General features: G+C 42.6%; 1 protein-coding gene across 2 annotated transcripts in view; it reads right to left on the bottom strand.

The window, feature by feature from the left end:
* Positions 1-15,639, bottom strand: part of SYAP1 (synapse associated protein 1) — a 34,554-nt gene that overhangs the window by 11,417 nt on the left and 7,498 nt on the right. For both annotated transcript variants that reach the window (XM_041741245.1, XM_041741244.1), the window contains exons 2-5: positions 14,601-14,719; positions 13,762-13,828; positions 9,411-9,484; positions 5,279-5,418 (exon numbers count right to left, since the gene is read on the bottom strand). In XM_041741245.1, coding sequence (XP_041597179.1) covers positions 5,279-5,418; positions 9,411-9,484; positions 13,762-13,828; positions 14,601-14,719 — 400 coding nt within the window. The remainder of the gene's footprint in view (positions 1-5,278; positions 5,419-9,410; positions 9,485-13,761; positions 13,829-14,600; positions 14,720-15,639) is intronic.

The following is a 15,639-nucleotide window of genomic DNA, read 5'->3' as shown; positions in this document are numbered from 1 at the left end:
GTTTTTAAGTGACAGAGGTAAAATACAAGATTATCCACAAGGCTAGGCTGGGTAACAAGATGACATGCTGCTAGATGCAGCCCATCTTTTCTTTCATTAATTCCACCAATACTTACTGAGTGCCACATACATCAGGCCCCATGCCAGGTGATTCGGGGATGAATAAACCAAGTTATCTGCCAACACAGGTGGTCACAGGAATAATGACCTCTTACTTGTTAAGCTCTTACTATGTTAAGTAAATGCCAAGTAGCATTTCCCAAACTCATGTGCTCTCACAAACCTCTTTTTCTTATAACATCTCTTGGAAATAGTTCAGCAGGAGGCAGACCTAGCTTAACAGTAGTTCGTGAGGCACTATAGTCAACCACACGTTTACCTGACCAAAAGAGAGTATGCTGTAGCTGCTAGAAAAGCTAACAAAATCTTAGGCAGTATTAAAAAGTAATACAAAGGGTGCCTGGGTGGCTTAGTTAAGTGGCTGACTCTTGATTTCAGCTCAGGTCATGATCTCAGGTCCTAGGATTGAGCTCATGGTCAAGCTCCCACTCAGCAGGGAGTCTGCTTCAGGATTCTCTTTCCCTCTGCCCCATAGCCCCATCAAATAAGTAAAATAAATAAATCCCTAAAAAGCAACACAAGATATACTATAGTGTGCTCTTCTGCAATTAGACAACACTTTGGAGAATTCACTTTCAGAGGTTAAATACCTGGATGGTGACTGGGTACAGAGATACAGAGATGAAGATACCCAGGAAACAAAAAAAGAACTAAGGTTCTTTACCTGGATAAGTTCAAGAATCTTAAACCATGAACATCACAGACAGAAGTGAGTTTAGCTTCCCATGAGGTAGTGAGCTGCCTGAATATTTATTTTATTTTATTTTTTTAAAGATTTATTTATTCATTCATTCAGAGAGAGCAAGAGAGAGGCAGAGACACAGGCAGAGAGAGAAGCAGGCCCCATGCAGGAAGCCCGATGTGGGACTGGATCCCGGGTCTCCAGGACCACACCCCAGGCTGCAGGCGGCACTAAACCACTGCGTCACCGGGGCTGCCCCGGTGAATATTTTTAAAGTCACTTAAGTCTGAGCTCCATGAAATGTCCAAAATGAATCAGGTGTACCATCAATTTACGGCAGATTATGGGCAATGTTTGCTCTCTTGATAAAAACAAACATCTGGACTGTTTTCTTTCCTCTTGGTTTTTTTTTTCTTTCTTTCTTTCTTTCCTCTTGATATAAGAGGAAGAGGTCACAGAGGCACACTAAAGAAATGTTCTGTTACCCTCTGGACAGAGTTACAATGCCCATGACATAATAAAGATTCTGAGGACCCCTATGATAAAGAAAACCATGGAATATAGCAACTCCCAAATGTCTGTCTTACCACTTACGCTTTCACGGACAATTTTAAGGCATTAGAATGATATATACATCCTCTGGGAAACAATGGGCGTAGGTCACTGTCCAAGGCTGGAAAGGACTTGTGATTTCTCTACTGCCGTCAGAGTGAAGGCCTCAGAGGGTGTCTGTGATATGAGAGCAGGGCCCTGTCTCATACCAGCATTGGTGTTACAGGGAAGTGTTAAGCACTACAAGGTATTTTGAAATACAGAGTGTTTGATTTTTTAAAAAAGATTTTATTTATTTATTCATGAGAGACACACAGAGAGAGAGAGGCAGAGACACAGGCAGAGGGAGAAGCAGGCTCCATGCAGGGAGCCCGACAAGGGACTCGATCTTGGGTCTCCAGGATCACGCCCTGGGCCAAAGGCAGGCGCTGAACCACTGAGCCACCCAGGTGTCCCTTGATTTATTTTCTAAATTGTTCCTATCTAATGATGGCTTCTGTTTACAAAACGTGTCTCAAGTGTTCAAAGTTTCACTTCTGCATGCCAGGAAGGAAGTCCTAGATTTGTGTGTGATGGCTCATTTGTTTTATTATGGAAGTTTCAACAAAAACAAAAATGGAGTGACTAGGACAAAGAAGCCCATGTACCCGTGACCTAACTAACAATCACCAATATTTTGCCAATCATGTTTTATCTATGCTCCTCTCCCTTGCACACATACCTTTCTCTGGGTGTAGGATGGAATATTTTAAGGCAATGCCAGATATTACATCCTTTCATCCACAAATATTTCAGTAAGTGTTTCTAACAGATAAAGAATTATAAAAAATGACAACCCTAATCTCTAAATCATCCCTAACAGAATTAATAGGAAACTGGAATCATATTATTCAATTGACAATTTACCTAGCCAGCAACAAACTAGAAATATGATTTACCAAATACAAATTCTCCAAATCTTTTATGAACTTTAAAATTACTCTCAGCAGTGAGAGGAAGTCCAGAATTGTCAATAACCCAAACTATGGAATCAAAGCTAGCTACATGTCTGCCATGAGTACCCCAGGCCACATGCCCCAGCGTCCCCGGGCCTCTGGACAGTCCCAAGAGCACTGGCAGGGAACCCACTGTGTGGCCCAAGGTGATTCAAATGTTCTTCAAGTTGATGGAGCCTTTAGGTGCAAAGGCCACCTGAACCCCAGAGCTTTGCTACTCTTATCTCAGAAGGAAGCAGTTGGGGCAGCCCGGGTGGCTCAGCGGTTAAGTGCCACCTTCAGCCCAGGGTGTGATCCTGGAGACCCGGAATCGAGTCCCACATCAGGCTCCCTGCATGGAGCCTGCTTCTCCCTCTGCCTGTGTCTCTGCCTCTCTCTCTCTCTTTCTGTGTCTCTCATGAATGGATAAATAAAATCTTAAAAAAAAAAAAAAAGGTTGCAATTTAAAAAAAAAAGGAGGCAGTTATTCAGAATAGGTGCAACCCCGAATTCTGAGATGAAAGAGCTTCCAACAGATATATACACATGAACTGTTCAAAAGCCAACTCTCGGGATTTTGTGAGCATAATAGTTAAGAACAGATCAGATGATAATTTTTTTTTATATCCTTAACTAAAAATAGGTCCTTTATTTGTTTGTTTGTTTGCCGTAATCTCTACACCTAATGTCAGGTTCAAACTCATGACTCCGAGATCAAGAGCCAGGCGCCCTTAAAATAGCTACTTTAGACACAATCTAGGAATTAGATTTGTAATGAGATTTTAGCCATAAAACACATGTTTTTCTTTTTAGGGGGGGAAGGGAGAAGGACGCCTGGGTAGCTTAGTGGTTGAGCATCCGCCTTTGGCTTGGGGCGTGATCCCGGGATCCGGGCTCCCTGCATGGGGCCTGCTTCTCCCTCTGCCTGTGTCTCTGCCTCTCTCTCTGTGTCTCTCATGAATGAATGAATAAAATCTTTAAGCAAAAAGAAAAGGAGGTGAAGTGAGAGAAGGGCTACCAAAATCCACCTCCAACATGTTAATAATTATGAAGAGTTTCACTAAAAAGGAAAAATAAGTAAAAGGTTCGATATAACTATTGTTCCGGGTCTGGAAGAACACTTGTTCTCTCAGAGACAGAAGATCTTTGCTCCCATATGAACCAAAGGGCTAGCAAATATTTGTTAAAACCCCTGTTTGGCCTGCTAAACAAAGCACACAATGAACATGTATATATCTGTGCTCCCTTTGAAAACACTTCTAAAATAATAGAAGACATTAAGTCGATAAAATCCACACGACAAAGAGAATTGGCCAGGAAACCACAGCGGAAGCCAAAAAGGTGAAGGGCAAATAGTAATGTACTCCATCGACCAGAGAGCATGCAGGAGGGCCAGCCAGCAAGAATAGGCCTGTCTACCAGGCATCGGCTCAGAAAGACCCAGGGACAGGAGGCACCAGGCATCTCTGAAGGCTGGTGGAGGTTTGGCTCAAGACAAGAGGAATGGTGGCAAGGCCCCAGAGGAGTGGCCAGCTGGCTCTGCCTCCCATGCTGCCCCTTCCAGCCAGGGACTGTGCTCTCATGCAGCAGCGTGTGACAGTTAACTATGAGCTAAACCACTCCACACTCGGACAGCTGGCATGGCTGAGAGGGGTCAGGCAGGAGGTGGATGAGTCCTCTTGGGGGAGGCCACCCAGCCCTTGGCTACTGAGCCTCCCTCTCCAAAAGGCCTGTGGGAATGTACAGCTCTAAGTGTTCCTTCACTACGGTGCCCTCAGATATGTAGGGCAGGTAAGGAAAACCTGCAACATGAATGACAGAGCCCAAGACAAACACGAAGGCTTTGAGAAAAGCATTGAGACAAAAGAGTATTTCAAGGAAACTATACTTCATGTTCTCAGAGAACAGCAAGATACCGTACCCATCTAAAAAGAACAGAGTGCTGGGATGCCTGGGTGACTCAGCGGGTTGAGCAGCCAACTTTTGATTTGGGCTCAGGTTGTGATCTCAGGGTCGTGGGATCAAGCTCCGCATCAAGCTCCACATCGGGCTCCCTGCTCAGCATGGAGTCTGCTTGGGATTCTTTCTCTACTCCTCCCTCTGGCACTCGCCCCACTCGTGCACATGTACATTCTCTCTCTAAATAAATTAATTAAATATTTTAAAAAATTAAAAACAAAAATAGAGTGCTCTAAAAAAGGAACACTCAGAGTAAGAAAGACTGCGGACTAAAAGTGCAGATTGAAAACAAGGAACTGGAATTTAAAAAGGTGATTAAGAGCCTGTGGTGGCAGAGGGGAAAGGAAAGGGACCTCTGTGGGGGGCCTCTGCTGATACCTGTCAGGGTTGTGTCCCTGAAGACATGATGCTTGCACTGGAGCTCCAAGCACAAGCAGGGACTTTCAGAAGAGAAGAGGGCCTTGGGGTAGAGGAAAAAGTTCGGGTGGGAAAGAGGACAGGAACACTGTTGCCAAAGGGCAGAGCCTGAGTGGAAAAAAGCAGTGGGCCAGGTCCTGATGAGCTCTGTAGACCTTAATTTTATTTGGAAGACACGGGTACGTTGGTTGTTTCTGTAGGAACTATGTTCTCACTTCTAACTGAGGATAAAAGAGCACATCTCATCTCCACCCTAAATTTCCTATTAAGTCCATTCTCAGTTTTGATTCTATGGCTCCGTGTGTGTGTGTGTGTGTGTGTGTGTGTGTGTGTGTGTGTGTGTGTGTGTGTGTGTGTGTGTGTGTGTGACAGAGAGACAGAGGGGACAGCAAGAGCATGAGCGAGCAAGATGAAGGGCCACAGAGCCTGTTTTTCATGAAGAGAGAGTAGGAACCTGCTCTGGCTCCCATTCCACAATTTTTCCCTGATACTGTGCATATGACCAAGGCCATTAGAACACGCAAGTACACGCTGTGTGAACAGCACTGCTCCAGCTCAGGAACACACTGCTTACAGTTTAGGAACAAGGGCGAATCTCATCCTGCTCAGCAGCTCGTCTTCCTGGAGCATGACTAGGGCAACAGGGTACATCTGATCAAAGTCAAAATTAAACTGCACTCCAGCTGGAGGGTCACGAAGGAAATTCCTCTTGTCCTTTGATGAAAAGGGGAAAAACATGGGGAAAACCATAGGATGCGATTAATATGTAACAATGCATCACTGATTTGACAAACACCAAATTCTAAAGATTTCAGTCACAAAGTCGACTGAGGTACCATTAACCTGTCGGCTGACCAGAGTGGAGAATGACCGATCCTGTCATATATTTAACAGTCTCAACTGAAGAGAGCCTCATAGGAGACCAGGAAATTCAATCATGTAATTAGTTGAAATTAGAGTTTGAAATCATATGAACACGTTTGTTTCAGTGAGCACTTTAGGTATGTGAAAACTAGTGTTGAATAATCTTAGAAAACTGGCTACTTAAATCTTAGAAGCCGGCTATTAACAGCACCGGTCAGTTTCATCTCATCTTGCCCGTGTTAGATTTTAACAGTATTTTTGTTTTTGAGAATTCCTACATTAATAAAGCAAGAACAGGGATCCCTGGGTGGCGCAGCGGTTTGGCGCCTGCCTTTGGCCCAGGGCGCGATCCTGGAGACCCGGGATCGAATCCCACATCGGGCTCCCGGTGCATGGACCTGCTTCTCCCTCTGCCTGTGTCTCTGCCTCTCTCTCTCTCTCTGTGACTATCATAAATAAATAAAGATTAAAAAAAATGTTTAAAAAAAATAAAGCAAGAACAAACCTGAACCAAAATGGATTTTAGTTATTTTACCTTCCAACCTAAAAATTGCAAAGTCTAAAATTGCCCCATCATGTTTCACCTGGATTTCTACAGCTGCAGCTGTCTCCAGTCCTGTTTTTCTTACTCAGAGCAACCCACTTTCTACCCTGCCCAAGAAAAACATGTGTTTTACCTATCACTAAAATCCTTCAATGACTCCTTTGTCGCCTTTAAGATGAAACCTAAACTCATCAGAAAGGTATAAAAAGGTCTTCATGATTTGGCTCCTTATCCACACTTCCACCTGTATCCTGCAGTCTAGTCATACCCAAATGCTTACAACGCCCCCTATCTGAATCTCAAACCCTGCCTCGCATCCTCCAAACATCTACACACCTTCCTCCCAAGACAATAACTCAGCTCCAATGTCATCAGTTCTGGAAAGCTTTTCTAAGATCATCCTCTTCCCTCTCCAAAATCAGGGAGATGCCCCCCCTCTCCTCGGTGCTTCGTCACCATGCTGCATTACGGTGCTTATCATAGGCAGTGATGCTGTGTGTGCACTCAAGTAGCAGCTGTCTAGTAAGCCTTCAGGCTCTTAGAGGGCAGATCTCATCTACCTCTGGTCCTAGGACAAGGTTGGCCCAGAGGAGGTTCTAAAAACAATTTGCTGAATTGAGTTCTCTAACACTACCTAACGACAGCATTACGTCCTAAGTAAGGGGTGCCCCAATACAAGGAGCTTAAAGGGTTACTCTGCTGTATGCTCTGAATTGTCTCAACTAGTGCTTGGCTAGTCAGAGAATGTAAGGCAACTAAGGCAGAGATTGCAAATTATCTCCCAGTATCCCTCCCTCCCTTCCTCCCTCCCTTCCTTCCTTCCTTCCTTCCTTCCTTCCTTCTAGGATCACAACTCTTGAGCTCCAGCTGGGCATATGGCCACCCAGCCAGAGACTGGGTTTCCCAGGCTCCCTGGCATCTAGGAGTGGCCGTGAATTTAGGCTGCCGAAGGGATGTAGGCCTGAGTGATAGGTACAATTTCTGAGTCTCATCTTTCAAACAGTCTGGCATGCCCACCCACCTCTTTCCCAATTCCCACAGGCTGGAATGCAACCATGGTTATGGGAGCTGGCTTCACTATATAGAAGGCAGACAACACCATAGAGGCTGGCATAGGATAGGATTAAGACAGGAAATACTTGGGTATGTAGATGACTTCATGGGCAAAGCACACCTACTTCTGGACTCCTACATGAGGCAGAAGGAGGGAGGGAGACAAAGTCACAGCCCATTTAACCTACGGTATTTTTGGATTTCTCTATTATAGCAACTTAGTCTATCCCTTAACAAATTCAGTAGCCACCATAAAGGCTGTACTCAAGATAAAGGCTGGCCATGCTTAAATCTTGGGTGCTCTCTTGTAGGTGTATCTGTATGCAACGTTCACGACATCACCCATTCAGCAGATGCCCATTCAGCACCTGCTATGCTCTAGGCACCATGCCACCTGCTCAGCAGGGCATGATGGAGTCCCTGCCCTCTGAGCGTTTCCATTCCAATCGTGGGGTGGAGCACTGGGAAGAGACAGACCAAGGTTTAGATTGCTAAGGCTAGGAGATGGGGTAATTGGTGGAGGGTTGAAAGGATGGTGAGGGAGGAGGTGACAGGTGAGATGAGCAGGGTGGCGTTCTAGAAAGAGGGGACAGTGAACAAAAGGCACTAAAGCAGAACAAAGCTCAGCTTGCTTCTATACCAGAAAAAAATACTGGCTGGGAGGCAGGGCAGTGGGGCACAAGGGAGGAGAGGTGTGCAAAGCCAAGGGCCTTAGAAGCCAATGGAGGGAGTTTAGATCTTAGCTTATGAGAGATTAGAAGGCTCTTCGTGTAGGAGAGTGACACGAAGAGCACAGCAGTGGCAATGGCAGTAAAGAAGTGGAGTAGAGGTATATTTTGAACACAGCACTGTCAGGATGTGAGCAGACCTGGTATGTGTGTGTGTGTGTGTGTGTGTGTGTGTGTCTGAAAGTGAATGAAGGAAAACTCTGAGGTTCGTGACTAGAAAAAACTGGTGAATAACTGGAATCTTATTTTGAGATGGAGAAATGAGGACAGGAACAGATCTGAGGGACAGAAGAGCTATGGGGACCTGACTGGTGAATATCTGATGTTTGCCCTCAAATGAGTCTCACTGTCCCAATTCGCTTCTGGAGAAAACCATTATGTGATGTCAGCATCAACTCTGGCCATCATACAGTAAACAAATACATGGAGTTCACACTGAATTCATAATGAATGCTCAGGCCTTTGAAGGGTCTACTAATGGAAAGGAAAAAAACCTTAAAATGTCAGCTAAAAAAAAAGAGTGGATTAAAAACAAAGCTTGAAAACCACTGATACAGTAAAAGCCCTATTTGCTGAGTCCCATGCCAGGCAGGCTGCTGGGTGTTGAGGACAGAGATCAAAGCCAGCCTCTGCCCACTAAGAATGCACAGCCCAGTGGAGACACATGTTCTTTAGTGAAGGACACATTTGGGAGTCACACTCCTCACGCCTGTACAGAGCAATAAAGCTCCTACCTAACTCACAGACGTGCAGTAAGGCTCAAAGGAGATAATGTGTACGAAAGTTCTTTCTGAAACTATCAGGTGCTGTACAATTGATTACTGGTTATCATTGTATTCCTTTCTGAAGTCCCAAATTTTTTTAATAAATTTATTTTTTATTGGTGTTCAATTTGCCAACATATAGAATAACACCTAGTGCTCATCCCATCAAGTGCCCCCCTCAGTGCCTGTCACCCAGCCACCCCCACCCCCCACCCACCTCCCTTTCCACCACCTCTAGTTCGTTTCCCAGAGTTAGGAGTCTCTCATGTCCCAAGATAAATTTTTGTGGTCCAGCATAGAAAATTTTATTTTTTTCAATTTCCGTTTCAAATACACATAACAGTTAAAGAGAAAATTTAGAATACAATCTTTTCATTCAGATGAACATTCAGAGCATTCTAATGCTATCTAGAAACTTTATATGATGGCATATCTCAAAAGATTATCTTAATAACAAAAGAATCCTTTTAAGGCTGAAAGAATTATTTTGTGTAATAGATTATAGTTTTCCATTAAGAAAAAAGAACTTAAGGAGAAGTAAGTTAAAACTTAGGGTTGGGAAAAAAACAGGGTAGGGAGAAATTTAGGGGAAAAAACAATGAAAGTAGATGTGTACAGTTCTAACATTTCAAAACATTTTAAAAATTGTACAGAAGGAAAACATTCTAAGGATAAAATCATGATAGGAAGGTATTTCTTTAAAAAGAAAAAGGGGGGAAGGTATTTCTATCCAGGGAATCACAAGATACTTACAGCTGATAAGGCCAAGATTTGTTGTTGAATTGTTTCTTCATCATTACTATCAACCCATGGGGGCACCGCTGCTTCTAAAGGTTTTTAATAACAAAGAAAAGAGAAAAACAGCTTACAAGGGTTACAAACTGCACTCTGTGGTTTGAAAGAATGAGTTTCCAAATAATCATTTTAGCAATTTACTAACAAGTTGCAAACATGAACATTCATCTTAATTCCCAGACGTGATGTATGACTAAAGCATGTACGTATTTGGTAAAAAAAAAAATTACTTAAATCATATGGTGGAGAAATTGGATAATGCCTTGATCAGGTGACCCAAATCATCACCACCAATGAAAAAGAGATGGCCACTGTGGGCTTCCAGATGTGATATCCTGAAAAGGACACAACATCATGCACGTAGTACTGTGGCCAAGAATGCATAATCTGAATCTAATCATGAAGAAATACCAGCCAAAGCCCAACTGAGGAATGATTTATTTAAATAAAGGACTGGGGGGGGGGGCAGCCTGCCAGGGTGGCTCAGTTGGTTAAGTGTCTGCCTCTGGGTCAGGTCGCCTCAGGTCATGATTCCAGGGTCCTGGGATGGAGCCCTGAGCCCCATGTCAGGCTCCCTGCTCAGCAGGGAGTCGGCTTCTCCCTCTGTCCTACCCCCTGCTCATGCTGTGCTCTCTCTCCCTGAAATAAAATTAAAAAAAAAAAAAAGGGTGGGGGAGTACCTTCCAAAACATTAATGTCCTAAAAGACAAAGACCATGGAAGTGTTGCAGATTAAAGGAGGCTAAGACATAGGACCAAAGTTACAATAATGTACCCTAGACTGCATGCTGTATTTGAGGGGGAAAATGTACAAAGGACATTACTGGGTCAGTTGACAAAATTAGAATATGCCCATTATATCAATGTTAGATTTCCTAAAGCTGCTAACTGTCTGGTCGGTGATTATGTAAGAGAATACCCCTAATTCTTAGGAAATATATATTGAATGGAGCAGAAAAGACACACACAAAGGGAGAAAGAATGTAAAGGACAAGAAAGATGGAATAAAACCAACAATCTAGGTAAGAGGGTATACGGATGTTCTCAATACTCCCTTTATACTTGCAACTGTTCTGTAAATTGAAATCATTTCTAAATAAAAAGCTCTTTTTAAAAAAAGTCACTGTACTTGATTCATGACAAAAGGTAATAAGCAATTAGGAACTAAGAAAAGGGTTGTCAGGAATGAAAGCAAATGAAGAAAGAAATGGGCAAATCAGGGGCAATAAACAAGAGGGCTGGGATCTACAACAGACACATTGTCCTTGGGGCTCAGAAGAAAAAGACAGTACAGCTTAGCAGGCTTATAATGACAGAAAACAAATGACAACTACTGAGAGGTGAGTCCCAAGGGGTTTTCTGTGGAGACCTGGGGGCTGATCTTGGTCTAGGAGGAGGAGGTGGGCGGTGGATGTGTGTAGGGGGTGTTCGAGGGAGCAGCAAATGTGAAAGAGTAGAGAAAAAGTCAGTGAGTGTGTTGCTCATCTGAGTAGCGCTACCATCTGAACCAGGGCAGGGCAAGAGGGCAGAGTCAAGGTTGTGGAGGTGGGAGGTCAGCACAGAAGATATATCTGCAGGGGGTCCTAATATTTTTGCCAAGACCTCCCTTTCTATCACGTTGCAAAAATCCAATGAAAGAGACATCCTGTTGTGTACCAACTGATAGAAAAGTTATGTGCATGTGTGGATGGACATGTGGACTGAAAGACAGATACATGGCTCCTTTTTTGGCTTATCCTAAGCAAGCAAATGGCGGCAATTATATAATCCAAATTCCATTTAACTATAAGATAAAATAAACATATTTTCATACTTAAAAAAAATTGGGGTAAAGCCCTTTCAAAACTTTTTTCCCCCCTCACACTATTGATTTTGGGACCTGAGGGGACCTTTTGGGACTACTGGGACCTGAGGCCAGAACACCTGGGTGGCTCAGCGGTTGAATGCCTGCCTTTGGCTCAGGTCATGATCCCGGGGTCCAGGGATCAAGTCCCATGCCGGGCTCCCTGTGTGGAGCCTGCTTCTCCCTCTGCCTGTGTCTCTGCCTCTCTCTGTATCTCTCATGAATAAATAAATAAATCTTCAAAAAGAAAAAAACTTAAAAATACATATTCTGGCCTCCATTTTAAGTCTATTTACCTTGAGCAGCCTCTCCTGGTGTTTCTTACATTCAGATAAGGTCCTGTCAAGGCCCAACCTACCTACCTGGATGAGACACCCCCCACCTCCCTGTTCCTCTGAAACTGCTCTTTCTAGGGCAACCAATAACCTCCTGGTTGTCCAACCCACGGGCACTTCCTAGTTCTTTTCACTCTAGGCTCAGTTTCTTTCTCTGCAAAATGGAGATTCAAGTACCTCAGAGAGTTACTGTGACCGTTAAATGAACAAATGCACATGGAACACTCACATAGGGCCTCTCGTATGGCTCTTGTAAAGTGACCTCTCAGCTGACCTCACTCTCCTTGAAATTCTCCCCTCTCTGGGCTTCCATTGCTTCTCTCTCCTAGTGCTCTCTCTCAGGTAAATGGGCACCGTTTTTTGTTTTGTTTTTAAAGGTTTTATTTATTCATTCACAAGAGACACACAGAGAGAGGCAGAGATACAGGCAGAGGGAGAAGCAGGCTCCATGCAGGGAGCCTGATGTGGGACCCGATCCCAGGACCCTGGGATCATGACCTGAGCCAAAGATGGACGCTCAACCACTGAGCCACCCAGGCATCACTTGTTTTGTTTTTGATGGCAGATTTGTTTCATCACTCACCAGCTGAGCAACCTTCAGCAAAATTACGTAGCCTTGCTGATCCTTTTACTAAAAAAGATATTGTATATAAAGTATGTGCCACTTAGCAGGTACTTAGGAATTGTCAATTTCTCCCATTCCTCCCTCCCCCTCAATACTGTAGATCTCTGCTCAGCTCTCTTCATGCTTTACACACTTTTCACTGAGGAGGTCACCACTCTCATGGTTTTTACATGACTTGACTAATAATCTGTATTGGTAGATGGAATTCTCCATACTTCAAATAGGAATCAACTAACTGCTGCTGCTGGACCCCATTCAGTTAATTTAGAGCAGTGCTGACCAGTAGAACTTCCTGCAATGATGGGAATGTTCTAGGTTTGCACTGTCCAATATGGAAGCCACTAGCTCCATTTGGCTATTAGGCCCTTGAAATGTGACTAGTGCAACTGAGCAATGGCATTTTCCTGACATGCCACTTGCATTCCCTTCCCTGCCTTTGTACATGTTCTTCTCACCTGGGGTCTTAATGGGCACCTCAAAACTGAAAGTCCCTCCAATCCTTTCACCCTACTCTCTCAAAGTTCCTATCTCAGAGGCTCCAACCAGCTCCTATCCCAAGTCTCCAAGCTGAGATCATTTTCACTGGTTCCCTTGAATCACAAAGGAATGCTAATTTGTATGGATTATTTGTCCCAAAGATCTGCTTTACACTTTGAGTTTACCTAGGCATGACAATGCCGGACTAATTAGCTCTTTTGAAATTTGTGGCACTGCTCAATCTGATCAAATTATTTTATTCTTTTGCCAAATTCAAAGAAAGACATGAGGCCAGTTTTGTATTTGAGTACAACCAAACAGTAAAAGTAGACATTCTGAGACCTAATAACTATTAAACATGTAAACAAGCACTTGTCAGCAAAGAAATGTATTAAGGGGTGCCTGGGTGGTTCAGTTGGTTAAGCACCTGCCTTTGGCTCAGGTCATGATCTCAGGGTCCTGGGAATGAATCCTGCGACAGGCTCCCCATTCAGTGGGGAGTCTGCTTCTTGCCCACCCTCTCCCCCTGTTCGCGTTCTCTCTCAAATAAATAAATAAAATCATGTTTTTAAAAAAAGAAATGTATTGAGTAACTTCCCCAAACACCTCATGACTTTTTGTAGTCCTCTGTTACTCCTTTGGAAGCCTTATCATTTTCCCCTCCCAAACAGAATGGGAAGGGAGCAACTTTTGCTAAGTGCCTATTATGTGTGCATCACACATTGCGCTGGACAGGTTATAAACTGAGAAATGAAAGCTTACCCATTTTCAGGGCGAGCTCTCCAGAGGGGCTGTCACCGGCTAATCTCACTCTCCATCCCAGCCACAGGGAACAATTTCCTTCCTTCCTTTAAAGCCCAAAGATTTATGAGCTTGTCTCTGCCACTAGTCTTTGTGCTACTTGAAGGATGGGGCTGTTACTTACACATTTTTGTATTCTCAGAGCCTTAGTGTGGTGTCTGGCACATTATTAGGTGCTCAATAAAATCTGGCAGGTAAGTAAGTCATGTACAAAAAACTTACATCATACCTGACTTTTTGGTATGCTGTTCTTCAACAAATTTTTTCTGTTCCTTCTGAAAATCTCCTATAATGGTCTGTTAAAAAATACATAAAGAGTCAAGTTACTTTGAGAAGTTTATTATTAGATAAGAATTACATTTAAGATTTGTGAAGTTGTGAGATATTTTATTAATTTTCTTCAAAAAGGTTAAAAAAGTGATACTTCCTCTTTCCCCAACAAAGAGAAATTCAACATTTAAAAATTTTAAGTATACAAGTCTTTTGTGATGGATTATCTTTTTAAATGCAAAGATAATTGCATTTTGAATTTTTGCTTTATTCCAAAAAACAATAAAAGCCAGGTCAAATCTCATTCTAACAAATGGCACACACACAACAAAGCATCTAAATAACAAGCTCTCTAAAGTTTAATTGATGATCTCCTTAGTTCAAATAATTGCCAACATAAATGAAATTCCCTGGGCCTGCACCCTACCACTGCAGGAAATGTACAAACTTACTTCTTCAAGTCTTAAAAGTATAATTCCTAATGGGTTAGGACTTGAAACACTTAAATGGATGATGCAAAGGCATAAATATTTGCAAACAGTCATAGTTTAAAATTAAACTTAAAATATAAAAAGTTTAGTATTACCCAAAAGCATCAGTGTATTTTCGAATATATTAAAACCAAAGTTATTTAAATCATAGCTACTTCTTATACAAAAAATGAAAAAAAAAAACCAAGAATCTCAACAATTAATATTTTTACCAGAATATGATATCCTACTTGGGTTAATAAAGTTCATAAAAAGAAGGGATAATTATATTAGCTGCTAATCAATTTCAAAAGATGTTTAAATGTACCTTATCAATGATGTCATCTATCTTTCCTTCTTCTACTGATTTCTTTATTGTTTGTGCTGTTTCAGCAACTGATTCAGTTATCTTTTTTGTAGCAGCAGTTGCAAAGCTAAATAGATAGTCTGTAAAGAATAAAAGACAGTCTATGCTCCATTCAAGTACAATGATTATTATATTTGTGATTGTTCCCTTAAAGAGCTCGCATGGGAATCTTAAACCAAAGGGCATGATTCTTGCTAACTAGGACTTGAAACACACTCCACTCTCTGGACTGGCCATCCATAGCGTTAGCATACTCCCACCCCTTCTCTCCCAGTAGCTGTTTCAGACGTGTCTTGCCCTTCTCCAGTCTCTCATTTTAATTTATCTCAGTAGATAATTTCCCTTCTAACTTCACAAATAAGATGAAGGCTCCCTTTCACTTCCCTCCCTTTCTAGACCTTTAATATCCTATTTTATTTTGTTCTTCCCTCTTGTTCAAAGAAAACATGTCCTTCCTTTCCTAGATTAAGCCATCCCATAATAAATCTGGGGGAATTTTTAATAAATAGAAATCCTTCTTAAAAAAATAAAAAATAAATCTTTCTTAACTAATATGAGCAAATATATAGAATAAAATTAAAACCGGAACACACAAACTTTCACCTTTACAAAACAAAAGCACAATATTAACTTTCCTGAAGACTTGAAAAGACCTAAGTATCAAGGCTCTATTGCAACTATAACAAAGGCTTGTATGTAGACAAATATCATTTCAAAGTCCACACTGTATACAATGTAGGCTGCAAGAAGCAACCTCAGGCAGGTTGTGAAGCTAGACTTGCTGGGGGGATTCTCCTGGGCAACTGGCCTTTCAACCTCATCTAGTGGGAAATACTAAATTAGGGCAGTCTTGCCTCTGCTACTTGCACCTGCTGAGGGCAGGTAGGCTGACTCTCATAACACTCAGGCAGGGGGAAAACCCAGGTAAGAGTGGTAACGGCAGCTTGGCACACCAGATTAAATCCTCACTGGTGGCTAGTATCTGTTCCAGGGAATCTGG

Source organism: Vulpes lagopus, chromosome X (genome assembly GCF_018345385.1).
Source record: "Vulpes lagopus strain Blue_001 chromosome X, ASM1834538v1, whole genome shotgun sequence".
NCBI lineage: Eukaryota > Metazoa > Chordata > Mammalia > Carnivora > Canidae > Vulpes > Vulpes lagopus.
The sequence above is the reverse complement of the archived record's forward strand: the minus strand, read 5'-3'. Positions and strand labels throughout refer to the sequence as shown.